The sequence below is a fragment of the Strongylocentrotus purpuratus genome, unplaced genomic scaffold (assembly GCF_000002235.5).
Source record: "Strongylocentrotus purpuratus isolate Spur 01 unplaced genomic scaffold, Spur_5.0 spur5_scaffold_4, whole genome shotgun sequence".
NCBI lineage: Eukaryota > Metazoa > Echinodermata > Echinoidea > Camarodonta > Strongylocentrotidae > Strongylocentrotus > Strongylocentrotus purpuratus.
In genome coordinates, this window is record NW_022145610.1 from 3997409 (window position 1) to 4022574 (window position 25166).

General features: G+C 36.4%; 1 protein-coding gene across 1 annotated transcript; it reads right to left on the reverse strand.

Moving 5' to 3' along the window:
* Positions 1-4383: 4383 nt before the first annotated feature.
* LOC100893059 (protein PRY1) lies at positions 4384-18203 on the reverse strand. Its single transcript, XM_030997513.1, has 4 exons — positions 17724-18203; positions 8413-8568; positions 6708-6821; positions 4384-6345 (listed from the first exon to the last, which is right to left on the reverse strand). Exons 1-4 carry the CDS (start codon positions 17734-17736, stop codon positions 6167-6169), a joined length of 462 nt encoding a protein of 153 aa, XP_030853373.1. The 5' UTR covers positions 17737-18203; the 3' UTR covers positions 4384-6166.
* Between the last annotated feature and the right edge of the window lie 6963 nt (positions 18204-25166).

Consider the following 25166-nt stretch of genomic DNA (forward strand, 5'->3'; position numbering starts at 1 on the left):
TTTTTTTTGGTCTCCTTGTTTAATTCGTGGGAATTGTGAATTTGTGGGGTGAGATCACAAAAGCAATCAAAAGTGAAATTTATAAAAACGACCAGAATCTGGTCAATGCCTGAAACAATGGTTGGCATTCGGTTTTTTCCAGTCGCAATCATATTTGTATTCTCTATGATATTAACATTTCAAATAGTATATCGGTGTCACTTCAAAGGTGCCTTAATAGAAAAGAGATATTTCGGTCTGATATAGAGATTATTCGGGGTTTTCTTTTGGAGTGACATGCAAGTTTTCATTCGTCTTCGATGGTCTATGCAATTTTCATAATACGTTTGAGGGGAATGCACAGAAAGTAGAGAAAGAGGGAGAGGGAGATAGAAAGAAGAAATTAAATAGGTGATATGATGATAATTGATAAGATAGGCCTAGTAGAAAACACATAAGAGGAGAGAGGGGAAAAGGCGTGACCAGTCCCGGGGACGACGGCCGCAATTATTATTCTTAGGTCCAGTCTGTACCACTGTGTATGTTATCTGTAATCCCCATTGCATACTAGGCTTCATAATCGGTTGCGTTATTACTAACCAATCCCGTGAAGGCAATACATGACCAGTACACCAGTAATTCGACGCAACGCTTGCACTGTTTATTACGCAATCACCTTGCGTTCGATACCACTCTCACATGACCCGCTATGTTAGACCGTGAAGGTAGGTGACGCAGTCATACGTCAGGCATACAGCTTCTCGTGTTCATGACGAGTCAAACACCGCGATAGTCGCTGACACAATCATACGTCAGGCATACGGCTTCTCGTGTTCATGACGAGTCAAACGCCGCTATAGTCGCTGACGCAAACATACGTCTTCTCGTGTTTATGACGAGTCAAACACCGCGATAGTCGCTGACGCAATCATACGTCAGGCATACGGCTTCTCAATCTCGTGTTTATGACGAGTCAAACACCGCGATAGTCGCTGACGCAATCATACGTCAGGCAAATAACACCTCGTCAGTGAAACGGGCACAAGCGACGACACCTGTCATCACCCCTCTGGCAAAAAAGAGCGACAATTCTTTAAAAAGAACTGAGATGGGGTTCAGAAATGGGATTCGCTCAGGACTATCGGAATCCCTTCCTTGGATGTCATATGCGCCGTTGATATTTGAGACAACAAACATTCGGTTGTGTATGTGCGTCAAAATGCCTACAGTACATTAGGGAAACCTGTATTCAGAGGTTACGTCTGTAGGGCGTATTGGTGCCACTGTACATACATGTTATGGGACAATATTTTATAATGTAGCCAATTAGCGAATTCATCCAAAATATACATTGAGCTATTGCGAGTATGTAAAGCAATACGCATTGCCTTCCACGTAAGATGTACGGCTGCCTCTTTTTTTGTATTGCGAGCGTCTTTTTTATGATAACATTTGTATTCAATTTAGTAAGATGTGTGAGTGTACTCAGTGTGCACAAAAGTATGTAGCTCCATCTAGGTTGACATTCGTTTATTCAACGGTCTTGTGAAAATGCCAAAGAGAAAATGTTGATTGATTGGTTGAATATTTATCGAAGACAAAGTTACGCGTTTGAGTAAAACTTAACTCCAGGTAAAATGGCGTGTTGGGGCAGAGTTAAGACCAGAGCCTAATTGGCTTTTGTTTGGAGTCAACAAGAGCAAAAGGGGAGGGGGAGGGGCCTCGATCGAACCCCTTGATTTTGATGAATATACCTCACACAAGCTTCTCACCTGTATGAAGAATACTATGCTATCATGTGAACCGTAACAAATGATTTGATTTAATTTGATTATTATTGTTTTCTTCTTTGTTTCTTTCGTTTTTATATACAACTGTACAAACGACAAACAAGTTGTATACATCATGCGATATTACAGTAGATGAATTTTTCAAATCATATTAAATGATACTTGAGACCTATGTGATTATGTGCACACAATGAACTGTATTTTTACAGGTGATTTTCAATTCGTCTTCCACTTGTTATATTCATCATTGCTCTGATTTTAGTTTCCAGTTCCCTCATCGTCAGGTCTCCCTTCCCCTCTCCCATATTCTCATTATGCCCCCTTTTCATCTACCCCCTTCTTTTCCTCTTTCTTCTACACCCTAAAAACTCTTCTAAAGTATCAACGTTTAAAAGGATCGAATGGTAACGTTTTGAAAATGGTAGCTTTTACACTATTCATATATTTGATCATATAGTAAAAAGGATAAATCCAGCAGGTTTAAATATTAATCTACCATTCTTTTTAAAAGTCAGTCCTCGGTCCTTTAAAATTGTTATTTAACAAGAGTTTTAAAGGTGTAGAAGAAAGGGGAAAACGGGTAGGACATCTTAAAGTGTATACTACATTCCCCTCATTATTATCGTTACAATCATCATCTTCATCATCATCATCCTTCTTTGTCTTTATTTGTATCAGCACGATAGTGTTGTAAATGTGTAGAAAATATTGTAAATTTATGTGAACAATCATTAATGTAGGCCTACTTATGAATGCCCTATATCTTACATGATTAAAACAAATATGATAAAAGTGTTCTTTCAACTATTCGTGTCTCAGTATATTTTCATGATAGCGGCAAGAATCATTTTTAATTGTAATATATAATTATACACCTGAAAAGAAATGTCTTTACAATTGGAATGGATGCCCTTTGATGACGATGTCAAATATTGTCGATATGTGTTTATCTATTAATGCATTCACGGTTCATCAGCTGATCATTATTCCAATTTCTTTCATAAAATAAGTAAAGTTCATAACAAGAATACAACACAATCTCTCAGACGTGATCTCGTAATCCCTAAATGCATTACTCAGTATCGAAAGCATTCTTTTTGCTCCGACGGTCCTTTATTATGGAATAATTTACCACTTGAATTAAGAACAACAAAACCACTCGACTCATCCTTACATTTAAACATTTTCTATGTTCATATTTCCAAGAAAACTGTAACTTAACTTTTGATTTTAATTGTTTATACGTTTCTTTTTCTGACTTGTTTATTTTTTGAATTGCGATTGATTTGATTGTATAATTGTTTTTACTCGCAGTGGACTGGGAGACCAACTGATGTTGAATGGGCCACCCTGAATGAATAAATAATTGACCAATGACATACATAAAGCATAATCACGTGTATGCGTTGTCATTTTTTCATTAAAATTTCAATCATTTGATCCGATATATATATTTTTAAGACCGAGTTTCCATTGATTTAAAAAGTTGATTTCGGCTACTACTGTCATCTTTGCTGATCCATTGATGTACATGTATATGTATTTTGGAAATAATTGATTAAAACTAAGGAAAATCTAATATTTGATGGGCAAAATTCATAGTGAGATGTGATGGCTCAGTGGTAGAGCAATGGTCTCGTAATCGGGAAGTCCAGGGTTCAAAACCAATTCGATGCGCTTTGGTAAGGCATTAATCCTCTTTACTGCACATTCTCCCGCTCCTCTTTTTTTTTTGGGGGGGGGGGGGTAGTGGTGGTGGGCCCTGTCGTCAATCATTACAATATTTTAGAGAACGTTTGTACAGAATATCGATTTCAATTTATTAAAAAAAAGAATTATTCAAAACTTAAAAAACGTAGGCTACCTGCTCATTAGCCATCTCAATCCACTTTTTTTTTAAGCATCAAAGTTATATTCTGTGAATTATGTGGAAAAAATGAAAACCTACATGTATTTTTGTTTTCGCTCTCTCTTATCTCTCATAAATGCATTTTATCTTTTCTTATTTTCTCTCTCTCTCCCTCTCTCTCTCGCTGTCGGTTCCTTCTCAGCTCGACTTTGGACCTCTCCTTTTCATCGCTTCGCTGTCACGTATGTCCCTGTGTTCTATTTTACTATGTCTCTCCGAAATTTAATGTCACCTCTCATCTCATTTCCTGTATGAATATATTATGTATGCCTGTCTTTATGTATGTATATCTGTTTCTCTGTCCCCCCCCCCCCCCACCAAACACACACACCTCCGGTCTACACCTCTCTCTCTCCTCTCACAGTTTTGATGTTACTATTATTACTACTTGTATTATTATAGTAGTTGTAGCAGCAGCAGTATTTATCTTTTCACCTGTGTACTCCCTCTCTTCTCTTTCCCATTGATATGAATCTCTCTCTCTCTCTCTCTCTCTATCTATCTTTCTCTCTCACTTTCCAGAGGTCTCTTTTACACAATCTCTCAAGAGCTCTCTCCATTTTCCTTCTTTTATATCTGAAGAAGAATACTATTTGTCAGTCTTTGTACGAGTTAATAACAGGTAAATAATGCTTCAAATAAACAGTGCTGGATATATGGGATACGCTGTCGACATTCGTAAAGTAAGAGTCTAGAAAGAAAATGTCAGAAAGAGAGAAAAGGATATTTTATTTTATATTTCTATATATACAAAATGAACATTACTAAGAAAGCACATCACAATGAACAGAAATATAGAGATAATGGAAGACATTTCAGGAGATTTTAGAAAGACATTTGCTTCCGATCTGTAGTAAATAATGATAAATATAAGATACTTATTATCTGGATATTCAAGATAATCATTACAACTTCTAGAACTAGACAAGGTCATGTCATTAAAAAATATCTAGCCTATACATTTATCTTTATCTGCACAGTAAACGGTGAGCATAGGGAATGTAAACTATTGACAGGGCATTGTCCTATAGGATACAAGATATTTTTAACGAGAGAAGTCAATGTAAATTTGTAAAGCCTAAACTATCTTCTGTAACCTTTATCTTTGTCGTCAAGAGCGAACAGAGAGCGAATCTATATCTTACAGGCAATTATCATTCTGGTCATAGGACATTTAAGTACAATTAAAAAACAAAAGCATTATATACATACGAATCTTAAAAGTTATGAATATCCTCATCGTAAAAACGGAATTGCATCAATATTATATAAAGGGTAAAATACTTTTTTTTTATCGTTCAGTTTTCGAGGTGATCTTTTAATATAGTAAGAGCTGATTAATATCCAAACGTCGAAATCATATACTTTGGTTAATTTTTTTTTTTTAAACCTCAAAAGACGTTATGAAAATTTAGAACAATTATACCAACTTTTTACTCAATCTAGGCTGGGAGTTACGATAAATAATTAAGTAGCACAAATAATAAAGCAGTTTTATTTCGATGAAGACTCAATGCTGTTTATATATCTACACTGTTGCAGCCATTTCTATAGATCGCCAGTAGTCGAATGGTTTAATCACTAGACTGAAAATGCAAGGTCGTGGGTCCGAACACCAGCAAGGCATGTCGTTGAGTAAGGCATTTTATCTAGAAATGCTCCTCGCCATACAGGTGTAGGCCCTCTAATCTAACGGCGAAAAAGGATTCAGAGATAATGAGAGGGAGAGGGCAAGGCAACGGAGATTTGCAGCCATTACACGCTCTCACAACTCAGAGGGCCTTGTTCTTTCGTATGTAATTCGCCTCATAAAACCAGAGCCCCCATGACACCAAGACCTCCACCCCCACCCTCCCCTCTCAATGACTGGGCCCATGCTTTATTTCCCCTATCTTTCTGTATGCTTTTGATACCTATGATAGAGTAAAGTGTTACAACTAGCTAAATTGAAACACTTTGATATGATCGATCGCAAAAACTTTTCACCAAAAATAAAAAAGAACCCTCGACAATTTCGACAGCCTTGGACTGTCCTTCATCTTTTAAAATATGCGAACTTTACAATGTACCATAAGAACATCATCCAAAGTGAAGTTCTGTAAGCAATATACTGCAATATGGTATCGGAATTGCCAACGGATTGATTGTCAAGGATTTTGATGAACCATACATCTAGAGTACTGTGTTAGCAACCTTAAATAAATTTATATTAAAACTTTCTTCTTTACTCTTCTAAAACTCTGCGCAAAAAATAAAAGAAAACAGGACCGCAACTATTAAAAAATCAACCCAAGGGTGATTTCTATTTCCTATTATTGTTCAAATCATGTTCAGATTACGTAATACGTCATTGTCATCTTCGTATATTCCAATAGGTGACGAACAAGGCGATTGGAATTATCTTAGGTTGAGTTTTCGAAAGTGGTTGCGATCTTGTTATAACTATGATCTAAAAAAAACAGCTAAAAAGACCAGCCAACTGCTACCGCTAGACGGTATCATCGCTTCTCGACGGGACGTTCTTCTGGTACTCGCCCGGTCTGTTACCGTTTCCACGAGGTCGGTAGTTCGCCACGATCACGAACCCGTCTTTGTTCCGTAGTGGGACCTTGGCGACGCCGAACTCGGTGCTCGCTTTCCAGATCATCTGCGTAAACCGACTTGTACCTGAAGTAATCACAATAACAACAGTAAAAAGAATAATAATGTTCTGGGTTGATATATAGACCTACTGATGCAATCTATATAATCGATTTTTGTTAGGTGGATAACTATATTTCTTTCGTACATTCCACTCCCTGGGGAGCATTCCAGCCAGGCGCCATTTTGCAGACGCTTACAACGCTGAGTGGATTAAATAAGTAATAAGTAAACAAATGAATGAGTAAAGTTAATAAATAAATACATACATAAATAAGTAAACAAGTAAAACAATTAAAAAAATTAAAGAAACAAAGAAGAAAAAAAATCATTAAAATTTTTGTAAATACAAAAATACAGATCTTACCAGGGAGATATGAATACTGTACCTTTTTGCCATTTCTGATTATCATAGTCATAATTGTTCTCTTCTTGTAGCCATTTCAATACGACATGGTCTCCATCCAAGTCTTCTGTCGTCATAAGGATATTCTCTCCTAAAACTGTGTTACACATAGAGAACAAAAGAAAAGATGATTGTTTGTTTGTTTTGTTTATTTTATTTTAGCACGGTGGCATACTTCAGCCAATGGCTGTTCTTCAGCATGGCCGTGCATATAAAAAGCAATCACAATTTTTCAAAGAAACATACGTTATAGATTAACATGATTTACATACAAAGTTAAATAAAACACACACATATACATGTATATAAACAAATATGTTAGAAGGCGAGAAATCCAAACAAGCCCTAATTTAGAAAAAGAATACGAACAGAAAAAAAATATATAATTTTTTTTTTTTTTCAAATAAAAGAAGATAGGAACTATATAAAAGCAAGGAAAACGGACCCTCTATCTTTTCACGATGTATTCCGACCTAGCACTGTTACATGGAATGCCATTTATTTTCTAATAAACTCTATTGTTTCCTGATGATACGATTTGTCAAATAAATGATACCATAAATTAGTAATGATGCTCTGCCTTCACGGTCGAATGGGGTAAGAAGAAGAAGAAGAACAACAATAAGGAGAAGAAGAACAACAATAAGGAGAAAAAGAAGACCGGGAAGAAGAAGAAGAAGAAGAAGAAGAAGAAGAAGAAGAAGAAGAAGAAGGAGAAGAACAAGAAGAAGAAGAAGAAGAAGAAGAAGAAGAAGAAGAAGAAGAAGAAGAAGAAGAAGAAGAAGAAAAAGAAGAAGAAAAAGAAGAAGAAAAAGTAGAAGAGTAGGAATAAGAAGAAGAAGACGACGAGGAGGAGGAAAAGTGATAAATAAGAAGAGAAATACATGACAAAAAATTGGAGTGAATAAGATGGAAAGAAAGAGGAGGGGCCAATTTGAAAAGAAAATGATACAACCGACCCCCCTTCACTTAAGTAAGTCTTGCCCTTCACATATTTTTTTTCTTTTATCATCATTTTCCCCCTTGCCTAACGCCCCACACAGCGCGCAAAGGACAAGACATTTTGGCGTTAAAGTTGTGTCATCTTCTTAGCTGGTTGGACGGAAACAGTCCAGTCAGTGGACTAGACTTACGCTACCCTTTCGCTGTCCTTTGGAAATACATTAATCTGTATTTGCCACCCTTTACCCGGGTGTAGTAATTGGTTAATCTGTATTTGCCACCCTTTACCCGGGTGTAGTAATTGGGTACCCGGTAGGAAGAAATTCCCTGAATGCTTTATTGCACATCATCTTTCCTCAGCTTAAGCCGAGGGAGCAGTAAGATTGCAGCCCGCCCCCCCCCACCCTCCCTCCCTCCAGTGAGGACAGTATTAATACCCTGGGTAAACAAGGTGAATTATTATCATTATTATCATCATCAGTATCATTGTCGTTAATTGTCATTTGTATCATCATTATCATTATCATTACTATTATTATTATTATTATTATCATTATAATCATTCTTCTTATATTTATAATTATCATTAACATTATCAGTACCATTATAAAAATTAAAAAAACATAGTTATTATCATCATCATTATAGGTATTATTATCATCACTATTATCATCATCATTAGTATCATTGGTATCATTATCATCATTATCATTATCATTATTATTATCCTTATGATCCTTTCTCACCTTGGTTGTCACTGTTTTGCAGGAAGCCCTTCTCTGATATATTCTGCGCCCAGTTGGAGGCGGTGGTGGCGATGTCAGTGGCCCAGGCTAAAGCAGGGACGCCTCTCTCGGACCGTAACTTGTTATGGGCGTCTAATATAGCCTGCTGAAAATCATCTACCAAACAGAGAATAAAATACTAATTTAGCCAGGGAGTAATTATACAATTAAATGATTTATGGATACAAAGAGCGTGAATATTCTTACCATTAATTGTGTATATGTGGGGGGGGGGGGGGGGGAGGGGTCATACAGGACATTTTAATTATTTGGACTATGCGGGGGGGGGGGGTCTAAGTAGTATTACGTCCTTTTTAATTAAAGTTCTTTCGATTCGTGTACTGGCAATGTTACTTTGGAAACTGCTTATAACGCAAGGATGACTCCTAATCAAAATATTATATTACCGGATATGATTTATTGTGAAAGAGGACTCTGACTCATGCCGAAATATTTTCAACACAATGAATTGAGTTTAAGAAAGCAACATGATAATCGGATTAATTCACACCTGCAACATGGCACGAGGGTTCTAACAGACGAAAATGCCGACCTAGGTATATTGGTTTTTTGACCTAGGTATATTTTATGTTGAGCTAGGTACATGTATATTGTATTTTTGAGTAAGTATTTAGCATTCAGCTGTCTCTAACAACCACGAAACTACTGTATTAAACCGAACATTAAAGGTTCCCGCCTCGGGAAACACAGAAGAATAGACCGCCTATATTAAAAGCGACAGTTCTTGATATTACCATAGTATTTCCAACAGCCATAAAATATACTTCATTCACACTCATCCACTCCAAACCGATCGACGCTACTTCACTATCAGGGGTGTTGTAATTTTGTTCGGCCTGGTACATGGTGTCGGTGTGGGGTTTACATTGATGGTGTATACGTTGATGATGCGACTGACATAATCTACACCATAAGCGTTGTATTAAGTGATCCGACGATATATCCAGGCTTAACAACGTAATATGGTTGAGGTTAGGGTTGTAATTGGGTTTTAGGTTAGGTTTAGCGTTAGGGTTCGGGTTAGGTAGAGTGTTGGGTCTAGGGTTGCAGTTAAGCATTTAGTTAGTACAGGAAAATGAGGCAGGATCAAATATCGTACAGCAGTAGTTTAGCATGTAACAAAAAACTAGTTTATACCTTGATATTTATTACGTATCTTCTGGGGGGATTATAAATACCAATGGAATTTGCGTCCACACATAGATAAGGGCTCCCCAAATAAGATGCTTAAAAGGACTCATTCCTGCAAAGTCGTTGAAATAAGATGATGTTATACTCTACAGCAGACACGTAGCCACAGGGGGGGGGGGGGGGAGGGGCAAGTGCCCCCCCCCCCCCCAAAAAAAAAAATCCAAGATCGGTTGAACTTTTTTAGGCCCCTTTTTTTTTACCTCGATCGATTACATGTATGTGCCCCCCCCCCCCCAAACACCAAACTCTGGCTACGTGCCTGCTCTACAGACATTTTCATCCTATATCGGCCGTTTATAAAGAGGTGGGTCCATGATATTGTCACAAAAATGAGGGAGGGAGGGAGGGGACTTGATAAGCGAAAGTCTGATAAACCGATATGATTTTATTTTTCTCCAGAGCTGACATCCTGCCGGACTCGCATGCAGGGGGAGGAATTATAGTTTCATGATGCTATCTGTAAATGAATGCATCTGAAAGCTAGCGGAGAATACCAACAGTTTGATGAAATAATAATAAATTTGATGATATAAATACATGATCAAAAGATTTGTGCCATTATAATATGTAAAATACTACGATCATCATTTTGTCACACAAATATTGTGAAGAAAACCGCAAATCTGATATTAAATTGGATTTATTCAACAACGATTGCAAAATCATTGTCACTTCACCGCACATCAATTGTGCGCTAAAAGTAATTTAGTGGGCTGTTAATTTTTTTTTTTGTATAGTATTGAACCTTCTTAATTGCAAAGCCGTTCATCTTTGGGAAAACAAAATATGGTATTCTAAGCAGCGCTATCATTATAAGGCACTTAACCGTGTGATATGTATAGGGTGATCTTTCTGCATATTAATTCTACGATGACAAAAGAGGAATATTTGTGCTCCCATTGTGAGCTGAACTGGTTTCGTTTCATTTGCACACAAATCCGTATTGACACAGGGTTCGGCTAAATCACACAGTCCTACTATGAAAAGACGATCAAACATCCAATGTTCAAGTTTCAAGTACCTTGGCTTACGTATAGATTAATTGAAATATTGCTTATGCCTGGTATCACTAATGAATTGGTAGTTTTGCGAATTGCATGCGAAAAACAGTGATAGGTGATCATGAAAAATAGTGCTTGGGAATTACAGGAGTGTAAGGTTTTAACAAGCCTTAAAAGAGCTGTAATATTTTAATTATAAGTATTCAAATATGTAATCTGAGTTGGCAATTACAAGGCAACAAAATCGCACGACGACCTACATGTAACTGACATGTGTGAAAATATGCATGTTTACCTGACGATCGACATTCGGTTAATCTCATATTTGTACAGGTGTAAGATATCCCACACCCGATGATGTGTGTATTTCGTTCTTGTCAGGTTCGTGTTTTTCCAATATTATGGTACAGGATTTTTCTCAAATAAAGCATTGTTGTATTTCTATTGGTCGCCGACCCCCAGCCAGCGCTATCCAATTACGTGGATTTTGCGGTGGTCTAGTATACAGACTGCTGCTATGAATATAGAGATCCGTTTAAATATCATAGTCTGCAAATAGCAAGGAGGTAGAATGTAGATTAATGTCAAGACTGTCCGTTTAAAGATACAATGTTCCTTTTGCAGCCAACATCAAATTCTGTAGAACTTTGCAGGAATTATGAATATGTCATGTTTTATACATGTCCTATCTGTGAAATTTAAACATTAGCACTAGCAGTGTCCTATAGTATTCAAATAATGCAAGGAAACCCGTTCACCTTCTAGACTTCACTGTCAGACACTATTGAGTGACTGACTGACATTTTTTTTTCTTTGGTAATAACATACAAAACATACATAACCATTAAATGTCAAACAAAATGAAACAATCCAATGTCAAAGAAGTGAAGAAATTAATTGATATGTTGTCATTTCCAGCAAATGTTCCATTGTTCACCCTTGATAAATATTGTTTGTGTTTTGTATATGTTTGTAAATATGTTTATCAAGTAAATATAGTGAAAAAAATAAATGAATCATCATGGAAGAGGCAAAGAGAAGAAAAAAAACATACATAAAATGAGCTGTAACAGGTGCATAAGTATTTGTCTACATTAATTACCCACTTCTTGTAATGGCCATCATTAAACTGTGATTTAATCATAGCGCAGCATAAAACGTACGACCATTCGATAACAGAGTCTGAAGAGCAGACTATTACTTAAGTGAGTTCGAAGTACACATGTGCATACAGAGGTGGTATGTGAACGCGCACATAAGTGCGCGTAAACACAAGTACGTACAACTTGCTAGGCTTGGCCATCTCTTTCCAAATTTATTAATTTATTGAATTTTCTCTAAAAAAAAATATATAGTCTAGGGTCTAAAAAGAAAATAAGCGGAATGAAAGGGGATAGAAAGAGAAAGAATCCTAAAAATAGTTATTTATGACATGAAATTGTACATATAAATAATTCATAAAATAGTGTGTGGCAAAAACAGTCAACTGTGACTGATTGCCAAACAAATTCAAATCAAGAAGAAGAAGAAGCAATCGCCTAAGTCGATTTGACAGCTAATGGTCGTTTTTCCCTACTAAAAGCCATTTTCAAGCCCTTTAGATTTGAGGAAAGTTCTAAATTAGTATTGTCTTTCAAATACCGTTGAACTTTAACCTTTTCCTTTTTGGACCTGCAAATGGGACATCGTACCTTTAAAGCGTCTATTTATCACAGCTTGGTATTACGGTTTACATCTACAAATAGAAACAAATGCAACATTGCATGCTTTAAGCTTAGTGCATTTTGGTTGTGTGGATTCTGATAAAATGCAACAACGGGTTGTCTATGAGCTGAGTTGGGTAAATTCATTTGTTTAAAAGGAATAGTTTGGAATGTAAAATTCACATCGGAAACATAACAGCAAACACACTTATAGCTAGTTAAAGGACAAGTCCACTCCAAAAATAACTTACTTTCAATAAAAGCAGAAAAATCAGACAAACCATTCAAAAAAAGTTTGAGCGAAATCGGATCACTAATAAGAATAAGAATTTTTGAAAAAGTATGTAAAACTATGGAACAATGAGAATCACAGCACAATTTGCCAAGATGGTTATCAGTTTGTGACGTCATGTCCTCACAACTTATCAATAGCTTTATATCGTTAAATCCCATTAATTTCCCTTTTTATCCCCCAAAACTTGATTTCCCCATGCCTTAGCCCAGGTTATATGATTTATAGCATATTGCGTGCATGACATTTCCCAAAAACTTTTATGAATTTTAAAGAATTTATACTTTTTTCTGAATATTGTATTTCATAATTATTGATTTTGATATAAATAGTTTATCAAAATTCAATTTTTCATGATTTAACTGGACAAAAATTACTCTTTATTTGTGCATCCACACAAACAAATTACTAACAATCTAACTTGGATGCTGGTGTGAAGAAATAAGATTCTTAGGGTGAAAATAGGAAATTTATATTATCAATATAAAGAAAATAATTAGTGGATAGTGAGGACCATACGTCACAGATTCATGAGTGAGTTGCCAATTTGTGTAGTGATTTTCAATTTATTTCATGTCATTAAAAATGTATAACTTTGTTATTAGTTATCCGATTTTGCTAAAACTTTTTTTGACTGGTTTGTCTGATTTTTCGGGTTCTATTGAAAGCAAGTTATTTTTGGAGTGGACTTGGGCTTTAAAGTATCTTGGTGATGAGGGAGCTGCACGAATTTGAGCGTGAATTCGCTGATAATTATGTTGCCTCAATTAGTCGAAATGATATCATTATCCGTCGATTTGCAGACGGAAATCAAGAAATTTGAAGATAAACGTAATTTGAGATCCCAACTAGCCTTTACATTTCATGCCGTTCCATTTAACAATATTTAGATGTCAGCCTCTCACTTGATTAATTTGACTCAATTTGTGCATGCTAAAATAGCAGTGAATAGGCTTGTAAATATTACCTGTAATTCGACTCAAGACATTTTCAGTAAATAATGTTCATGCTTTTTGGAGTGTCTTCATTGAGCACTGGTATTGTGAAAGATATACTGGGGTTCAAGAAGGGTTACCCGGAAGAAAAGCTTGATATATATATATATATATATATAAATCTTAATTTCTTATTTTTCAGCATATCTACATTTATTCTGTAGTGTGAGGTATCCTTTAATTTGATGCAATAGCGTTGGTAGAAATGTTATGCCAATTTCTCGATACGCCCCTGAGTATAACGATGTTCCTCCAATATAAACATGGAACATGCCTTGACTATTTTCAACTTAAGAAATATTTCTTCCCTTTAGTTCATGTCAACAAAAGAAGGAAAATCCCAGGCACCCCAAAATCCTTGATAACATGGGCGGCCTTTGAAAGGGGATCTAAATTGCATTGACTTCAATCAAAAACCTTGGTATAAATATCCTCCAGGCTACAGCTATGTTTCACTTGATACCAGGCCCAATCAACATCCAAAGAACACGCTCTTGAGGTTAGGCGCGAAAATATAGATGGAATTTCATCCACTTTACTATCGACATCCATTACAAATACAGTGGCATAACCAGCGTACCTATTGCGAAAGATTATGATAAAAGAGGGTTCTTATTTTAGCACTCATGTCTGTCAGACTTGATATTCCTGGCGCTCCAAAATTACCCCATCCTCACCATGCTTTGAATTATGGCGCTCTGGCATTTCAAGGGACTGATTCTTGCCATGCAGGTACCCATTACCTAACCTGGGTCGAGTATGGCACATATAGATTTAATGTCTTTTCAAAGAATGATAGTGCCACGGCGGGACTTGAAACACGAACCATGTGATCTACAGTCCAGTGACATCATTAAAATTTGTATTTTCAATTACCTATCTGTTCTGCTTAATAAATGTGTTAATATATTTCATGAGTTTTGTCTGGGGCTGTCGTATTATCAAGCAATCTGCTTACAATGACAGTGCTTCTTCCGCAAATAATTGTATAATGTTTTATAATGTTTGAGGAAATTTAGTATTTATGACAGTTTATCATTTCGTAATAACAATTTATATATATATATATATATATATATATATATATATATATATATATATATATGTATTTGCTTATTTATGATTCATTGTCAGAAAAAAACTTATTGTACTTTATATCATTATTGTTATCGAAAAACTGTATGATTACATGAATGCAGAAGAAAATAAAATAAAATCAAATCAAATCAAATCAAATATCCACTAGACCATGTAACCTCCACGTGATGAATATTTCTGATCAATATCTGTTATTCAAATTGTGCCAACTCAAGTAAATATTACTCTTGTTACTTATCAGAAATTAAAATGGAACTTAATTAGTACTTTACATATATGTTTCGAGGGCTGGGTGTGTGGGGGGGGGGTGGAGGGTGTCTCGATCATCTCTGTTTGTAATTTGTATATATTTGTTTTCGAGTCAAGCTCTGAATTAGAGCTAACCTATGCCAATGCTCTTCTACTGATGCTAGGCTTCTACCCTATAATGTAGGCCAACCTACATTTTCTCTGTCACAATATAACCCCTTTAAAATGCATTTAGCCTGTTGTATTGCTACTTAGGTAAACAAATCGATGTCCTTACGGAACGAATCGGATACAATCCTTACTTATTGGGCGTCATTCTACAAAGGCTAGGGTCAAGGTTCATATCTCAAATTCGTGAATGAGAGCCCAATGTTGTGAGCGATATGGGCCATTATCATGTTTGCAATTTGGTCTTTTGGAGTACCTGCTTTAAATTCATCGTCCTTGTACATACTCCTAACTACAAATAACACGTCACTATTCAGATTTTGTTTCCAGAAAGGTATGTACTTTGTACCCGAAGATAAGGCATTTTGAATATCTCAATAATTGATTATCTACTTCGTCTCTTTACATTCACAGCATACGTGCGAGAGCTATCGCATCATAGTAATCTCATTCTCAATACAACATTCCCAATGTAAATTGCTATTAGGCCTATAAGATTTGATGATTTTGTTATACTTTTCATTTAATTCGATATTAGTTTCTTTCCAACCATCTTCTTATTTAAAAACACACAAAAACAAACAATTAAAAAAAATACAAAAAAAAACTTTAAAAAAAAAATCACTCACGACGATGTGAACACGGAATGATTTTGAGTTTAATAGCTGATACATGTTGGGGATTAATTGTTTCAAATTTCGGTTGCATATTCGGTTGGAGTAGTACATGGATAACCCCTTCATGCAATGTCATGATTGCAACTGTACATTATACACAAAAGTATCTTAAATATTATAAAAGGGTTTCATCAGGATGGATGATTTTAAAGTTATTGTATCATACCAAAAACAAAATGCACCTGCTGTAGAGTTTCGATGTCTAGAGTTCAGACATCTTCCCCAGACGCGAATTGTTACAGGTAAATTTTTCCTTTTGGATGTGATAAAAGAACTTTAAATTCAATATCCTGAACATGTCTTTAACTGTGGGTATGTCTTCCTTTCAACAAAACACAATGGCTTCTTGGGTAACGCAATTCAGCTTTTTCTTCTGATAGTATACCGCTCTTATACATGTAGCTCACAACAAAGTTATTGATCGAAAATCATTCCTTTTCTGACTTACCCTTGGGCGAGACATAATGCTCTTTATGGCATGGGAAAAAAGGGAAAATGGAAAGAGAAAGAGATAAAGGGGGAAAGAGCGGTTAAGAGGGCGAGAGAGAGAGAGAAAAAGAGAGAGAGAGCGAGAGAGAGAGAGAGAGAGAGAGAGAGTTGGAGGATATTTCGCTTTACTCCACGTTAAGATCATAATCGTCTTTCATTATAGTCAAAGGAAACTGTAATGGTAATATTTGTTATTTGTGCATTAACTGGTTAACGGAATAAAGTGGACTGCTTGCACATCTAAATTCAACAAACTCTGGGACTATCACTTTTTTAAACTATTTAATGGCAACTGTATGCTGCTCATAAGACGGGTAATCGGAATCTGTTCTGTTCTTAGTCCTGATCCTCGAAGTGGGATATATTGTTGACCAAAAATAACGTAAATGTACGAGAAATAAGGAGACAGTGTGTGGAGTATATTTAATATCCTTTGGAGTTGGGTCCCATGACTTTACAATCGTCCCAATAATAATGTACAAAACAGTGGGTCTATTTTATCGATGTACCAAAATAAGGGACAACATCTAATAACTAGGTCATACGTGTCAGACAGGGTGCATTATGAAATGACAGAAGGCCTATGGTACTATTAAACCAAATAATGATTACTGTAGCAATATCAATATTCCATCTGGGTAAAATTCACATTTCAATTCAATAATTGTCTTTATTGGAAACAAAATGCAATCGGCTGAATTGGGCATCTTCGCATTATGACATCATATAAAACAACCGAAATAACGTTTGTCTTCAAACGAAGTTGTTCATAATAAAAACAACTTCATTTTCGGTAGTATTCAATTTTAAACTTCTGTACTTGTATTTTGTTTTTGTCTCGTAGACTATGTTTAATAGAATGTTTAAAATGTTTTCAAAAGAACTTGCTATCAAAACATATAGTTTTGAAATAAAGATGAAATATGAAAGTTTGCGTTCAGGTTGATTGGTCTATACATTCGCCTTCTTATTTATAAATCAAGAAAATTGATCTCATACAGTACACTGCGGCAGTGTTTCTTGTACGTTGTATCATGTACAAGAAGCGACATACTAATTCTCTAGAGGCCCTAACTCGCCCACGGAGTGTGTATGGCTTTACTTCGTATGAAACACAAAGCGTGACGTGACGGTAACAAAACCTATGAATGGGCAAGGTGGATATGAATGGAAAATGCGAAAAGTAAACCTTCAAGGTTTATTGTTAGTCAAAAGGCTTGCACGTAGAAGGAGAAAGAAAGAGAGAGAGAGAGAGAGAGAGAGAGAGAGAGAGATACACGGCACATTCTCTGGTTATACACCATAGTTGTACGCTCTATAAACGGCGCGCAGTACTGTGGCTAGTTTGCAGACCGTATCTTGCGATATGGCGAATCAAAAGTTCTTACCTAAGTTAGCCATTGCTGATAAGAGTACTGGTCACCTTCCCTCTTATGATTAAGTCCTGAGAGAAAAGCTTGGTCGGATCACGCAGACAACAGCAACATCAACTCGATCACAGATACAATCTCAATGCACGGCTACTTGTTTCCCGCCTTCGTAAACGCCACTAAATTTCGCAAGCAGACGACCACGCAGACACGTCCCACTCCCCTGCAAGCAAACGCGATCCCTTTTCGGGTACTTTGAACTGAGACGATAGTTGTTTTATTTGCCAATATAACTGGATCACTTCAAACAAGCAGACATTTGCTCACTGTTTACACAGTTCATTCTTGTATGGCGCGAATTACTAAAAGACGATTTTGTACTAGTCAAGTCGGGGACGTCTGATTGTTTTGAAAGAACGTTTTGAATGTACTGAGCCGCAAGTATACATGTAGCCTAGGCTATATTTACTTAAAAAAGAGTCACCTTTCTCTCTCTTTGTACACCTCCCCAAACACAACAGTTGTTAAAACCGAGGGAGTTCCCTCGTTTTCGCGCTCCAGTGAGCATTGTACAATCATGGATTCTATTGCAGCAATGCCAGCATAAGCCTATTGTATAGCAATGAAAGTACTTTTGACTTATTTTAGAATCCGATTCACTGCAGAAATGTCAATGATACTTGTAAAATTATGTCGGGTATTTTCAATAATGTACACTTCATATCAATTTTCATCGTTTTGATTTGTTTTCATATCTGACTTAATGACATTTTGTATATCAATAATGTATGGGGCGTCTCTGTAAATACACATGTTTACGTAATTAAAGTGCTGCGAGGCTACTCGGTATGCTCAAGAAACGTTTATGAAGAAAAACGTTGATGGCGCTGTTTATTTCAACTTTATTATCATTTTGAATAGACACGGTGCCCCATGAAGATTGATTCGAATCGAATCGAAGTCCCACATCAATTGCCATTCCATGTTAAATCCAATAATTTGGGGTATTTACTATCGATCCAGTGAACTGCAAATCTTGGTATTAAAGACGGTACCCAGACCACTTCGCAAGATGCGTGTTTCCAACTGATTGTACTTGGCGACTGCATATGGCGACAGCCCTCACCATGATCATTATCCACTAATGTCGCAACTCTATATACAGAAAGTCCTTTCTTTTGTGTCTTCAAAACTTTTCCACCGCCATTGACCTAAGTATTTAAGCAAGTTCCTAAATCAGTGATGTGCCCAAATAATCAAAATTTCGTTGAAATACATCCTAATAATGATCCATGCCTCGGCATTCAACACGATGATAGCTAGTACTACTTTCGTAAAAATCAACCTAAGACAAAAAAAAAAAAAAAAAAACCTTGGCCTTCATGTATTGAAGTATGCGAACACGAAAGTGACGTATGATGTAACCCGAACAAGAATTCTATGGGGCATACAATGGGGCATTTGAATTGAGTTTCCAGGATCTCTGAAATCCAAAGCTCATATACCGTCGCAGAAACATAACGAACATTTCATCCGCCACTATCAGACCATGCCAACGTGTCCCTGTATCACGAGGCAGGAGCAACTTTTTTTTCAAAAAGTCGCAAAAGTATCAAAGACGGTTTCCATGACAACATAATTTAATATTGCGGCCCTCTCATGCTGCTTATGAAAGTTTATCATTCTCCCAGTTCCACTTTGCCACCCGCACATCATTAACAATGCTCTTGAAGCCAGAGATGATATACCGCTAGAGTACGTATCACATCACTCTTTATACCCATTCCAAGGAAGTAGTTTGACATAATTTTCCTAGGAAAGGGCACAGAGTTATATATCTTGCACTTTATCTCCAAATGATTATTATATTGCAGCACTCTACCTAGATAAAGGAGATCAAACGTGTAAGCCAGTTAAAATTATTTTGAAATGACTCCTGTTTGATAACTTAGCAATGGAACTGTCTCTCTAAAAATTGCAGTTTCATTTCTTTGCCAGCCGTTTCACATTGGAGGATATTATCAGAATATGCTAAAAAGTAATATTTCTGTATCAACTTTTCAGTCTTTGTCATAATAGCTTTTACATTCCTGGACATATTTATATTAATTACAATCATCATTAGCATTATCATCATCACTATCATTAAAAAAACTACACTGGTAACTAATTGTCCGTGCTAGAATTAAGTTCAAGATCCTTGTTTTAACCTTAAAGTGCCTCAAAGGATTGGCACCTACTTATTTGACGGAATTACTTACCCAATATGTTCCAAACAGAACCCTCAGATCTTCCCAAAAGTCTCTCCTCACCATTCGAAAAAATAAATACTAAATTCTACGGGTCTCGCTCTTTTCAGGTTGCATCGGTCGAACTTTGGAATACACTTTCCAATGTTAACGAGAATAGGTATGTTGAGCATATCTCACTCTTCTTATGTTTACAACTGTGGTTGAAAAGAGCACAAGTTCTGAAGACACTAGAAAGCGATTCCCCTTTATTTGAGCAGGGAGTTAATCAACTCCCTGATTTGAGTACCTCTCTTGCTATCTGAGGAATGTGGGACTACTGCTGGATAATGGGTATACTTTCATCATGTTAATTTTCCACTTATTTCCTTTATCCATGCAAAATGGGAAGAGCCTTGTCTGCAAACACCGACTCTAATTTGACATTTTAAAACAATTACTAAAGCCTTAAGCAGAGCCTATATCTCTGTCAGTCTCTTACTATGTCGAGTAAGTCAAATATGTCGGGAGAAGCTAATTAAGTACAGAGCTTATACAATTGCAGTCAGCCTAGTCTCAAAGTGCAGACACTGTTTACGCACAACGACTGACGTGAGTGTGTGCCTGCAAACTAGGAGGAGCAGTGTGTGTGTGTGTATGTGTGTGTGTGTGGGGGGGGGGTGTATATTCCTCCTGTATCCGATGCTGTGAAAACGACTTGTACACTCTACTTGATGTTGCCCTATCTAGGCCCATTAAGACCAAACTATTAAGATAATTCAATTATCTAAATAATTGGATTTAAATGCGTGTAAGGATATTATGATTCATTAGAACATTACATATATTTGAAAAAAGTTGATATCATTTGATAATAGTTGGAAAAACATTGAGTTGCTGTAAAAACATATTCTGTCCTTTCATATCGTCACGTTCAATGTAAGTTTTTTTGGGTTGATATTTTATGTTTATACATTTATGTATAGGCCTACTAAATATATTTTATGTTATGTATTGCAGTCATGAGCAACGCATAATACAGATATGTTTTTGATAGAAAAATAAATCATTTATTCATTTCGGATATTTAGCATTACCTCTTACTTCTTGCACCGGTGATTATTTTTTTGTGATAAGAATAAAGGATAAAGAGTGACGCAAAGGACTTTCCTCCTTCTAGTGCTCCCCCCCCCCCCCCCCAAAGAATAAGGATAACGTTCTAATGAAATTAAGTCTTGCCTGCCTTTTGGCTTTACCAGGAAGGACAGACATTTATTGTATAAAAATTCACCTAATGAGACTGGAAAGCAACAAAATGAAACGTGATCTCCCGATTATGAGGTCATCGGTGGCGAATATTTATGGGGGAGGGGTGCATCATACATACCCCCTCTTCCCTCGTACACTTATGCCTACACTATGAAGTGGAGTAGTATACAAATAATACACAGCAATGCGGGCATTAGTAAGAATTAACCACACAAGGTACCTTCCGAACAGTCTAACACTGTTTCGAAGGTACCGAGTGTGGCTAATTTTACTAATGACCGAAATAAATGATGTGTATTATTTGTTTTATAATATGATGTTTTTCATTTGTTTTATAAAATAGTGTTTTATAACATGATTATTTTTTTATTTTTTATTAATGACCGGTCATTAGTAAAATTACGTGTAAGGCAAAATAAATGCCTGGTCACGTGTACGCTCTCAACCAATCATTTAATTAGGATCCGCTTCATCATCTTATAATGGAATATAAAGAGCTTTGGTTATATCTTGACGGGGCGTTGTGGCGTGCGCCTGTAATCCAGCTAATAATGGAAGTTACAAACTGATTCAGCCGAGGACGCAGGTTCGAAACTGAGTTACGTCTTTTGGATTGTGACGTTAAAAATCGGTCCCTAGACGTAAATAATCATATCTGATTGATTGATACACGCCTACACACAGACACGTTCTATTTTACACTCACACTCTTGAGGACGATGAGTGCATTTGTTCATGTTCACAAATCCCCACATCCCACCCCACCCCACCTACACACAAACACAAATACGCACACACAGAGCACATCCAACAAAACGAATATAAACGCACACGTACGCACACAACATATCTGATATCTTATGACTTTTGGGCTCCAGAGCATCTTATACGGCATCTTTCCTTTCATATGATCATTGCATTTTTCCCCTTTTGATCGAAAACTGTTTTGAGACGATGCTTTTCTCATTTTTCTCCTGTTTTTTCTTCTTTTGCAGTATAGTCAATATCTTTTTCCACCGCCACTATTTACCAATGTGACTCGCGCACCGCGTTAAGTGGTATCACTCGCCTCCTCTATCTGTATATCGCTGATATAATGGTTGGCTCGCGCTATCCCAATTCATTTATGAATTCGTTTGAGTGTTCTACTCATCTCAATTATCTCCTCATCTCAGCATGATCGGTAATTACTCACGGAGCTCTGCCCGAACGAGATGGTGATAGAATTACATCGACCGAGAGGAGATCTATTACTCCCTGTACAAAATACGACTATCGTTTCCCTGGCCTGTGAGATGCATAATCTGCCCAGCATACAGTTCATGCCTTCTGCCTTTTCCCTACCAAAACAGCTTTGCAACCAGAACTCTTCATCAACAATCGCCGCGCCCTTCTGCTTTGGTAGGCATACACTGGTTTCAATTAAAAACGTTTATTATTTCGTATTAAACAGGCCGGATATTTCAAAATGTTATATTTGTTATTATCTTATGCAATTAATTATGATTATAAACATCTACTTCATTTTAATGACAGGGCAATCTCCTGATGCGATTATTCAAATGACTTTTATAAACTGGCATGAATTTACTATGAATGAATATATGGGTAATGAGAGAAACAATTTCATACTTATCAACGGGGTTTGAGCAATGTGGTAATTTCTCTAAGGCATTGCTGATAATTGTTTTTTTTTTTTAATTAAATTGCGGGTTGATTTCAGTGAATGATAAGTTCCTGTAGAATGCAGAAGAACAATTAGGTCATACCCTCTGAAAGAAATTAAATTTTACTAAACAAATTGATGGATGTCATGAAATTCGTGGATAATTTTTAGTTTAAAGTGACTAGGGAGAAATAATAATAAACTACTTCTCTTTTGAATAGATTTTCAACAAGGGAGGTTCATTGTCAGCAGGTAATTAATATCAGCTTCTCCTTCATCAAGGATTCAATGATTGGGCCAGTGATCTGAGAAGCAGTAGGTCCTGGGTCCGAAACCAAGTCAGTGTGCTATCATCGGGTGAGTCATTAATCTTTTATTTGCCGTATGTTTATTCTGTCGTTTAAATGTTAAATTGAGTACCTGTCATACGATGACATTGTGAAGAAAAACAAAATCAGAAATGGATCATGTGATACCTTTACGTACCCGTAAGCATGATATTTTAAAAATCTGAAATCATCATAAATTGTAAGAAGCCCACCCATCTTTAGGAAAATGGACAATAGGTACACAGATATATTATATATATTTACTGCTACGAGAGGCAGTATAGAAACAGCTATGTCTCGAATATTAAAGCAGTCCATATATCTTTTGTAGGCCTATACCGAATTCACAACAAAATCTACAAAGACTTCTTACTTGATCCTTTTCTTGAGTAAAGATTGGTTAAAAAAACATCCCATAAGAATCTGTGACACTGTCTGTTAATCTTTGCTGGAAAGTTGCCTGAATGTTACGATCAATCGCAGGGTTGTTTCTACACATACTGCACTGTATGGTATCCGCGCTCGCACAAAGAAAATGTTTACACGTAAAACAATGGGGATTTCAGCAAAATTTAACTATGCGGCCCGTTACCCGGGGCAACGGGCATCTTTCTCATTAACTATTGACCGTTAGACGGGCATGGCTAAAATCAGGACTCCAATTTCGACCAATGAGATTTATTCAACATACTAAAGAGAGGTATGTAAACAGTTATATATTACTACATACACATGTGATATCTCAATTTAGTACAAACTTAAAATGTTCATTTATATTCGTAACATGAGAACATTTCAAGCACACTTATGACCATGTAATATTGTTACTGGGATGCCCTTCTATATAAGAAGGCGGAGGTGTTGTTGTATATTGATTCATCCACTTGGCTCTCAATCCGAGGGTTAAGGGTTCGAATCCCAGCTGGGCATGAATGCTCTTTGGCAAGGTATTAATCGACATTTGCCACTCTCCAATCCGATGTTAGATTGGTACCCGTTAGGATGCAAAATAAACCATTGTAGTTCGCTAAGCATTGTGAGAGTCTGTAAACTGCGCCTGGCTGGAATGCTCCCCAGGAAGTGGTGAATGTGCATATATTGTGTGCGGGCAAGCCTGAATCCGATGATGGGGGTTAGAGTATACCTCTAAAGTGAGACATTGTTGATGTATTTACAAACCCAGATATCATTATCATTATTAGTATTAGTAGTTGTTGTTGCAGTAGTAGTTGTAGTAGTAGTAGTAGATGTGGTGGTGGTGGTAGTAGTAGTAGTAGTAGTAGTAATAGTAGTAGTAGTAGTAGTAATAGTAGTAGTAGTAGTAGTAATAGTAGTATTAGTAGTACAGTAGTAGTAGTAGTAGTAGTAGTAGTAGGAGTAGAAGGAGTAGGAGTAGTAGTAGGAGTAGTAGTATAATTAGTAGTAGTAGTAACCGTCGTAATAGTAGTAGTAGTAGTAGTAGTAGTAGTAGTAGTATAGTATAGTATAAGAATAAAATATTTAGAAGGCATACAAACTCAACAGAACTCTAACTTTTCTATAATGTTTCAAATCGTACGTTCGTTGACTGCAATGAATCCCAACACGTATACAAATGACGGTCTTACTTTATAATCATTGCAATTGCATGTAGTTATTTTTCTATCAATAACAACGAATACAATTTTATAATTTGCATTGAAGGAGTGAAACCACAATTAGATAACTCCAACATCGTTAAAGTCATTGAATTTGAGTAATTTCAAGACATTTTTAACTTACTCATTTTTAATAAGGCTATCAGCTAAACTATTTTGGTTCATTTCCTATAAGATGCTATAATTAGACTAACAAATAACCTGACACGTTTCCGCCGAACATGTTGCCATCTTGGTATCGTGTCCTTGCATGTGTTCTCTCGGTTAATAACAGGCGGCCAATTAATAATTCACACCGTTGATTAAATATTTAAAACATGAAACCGTCCTGT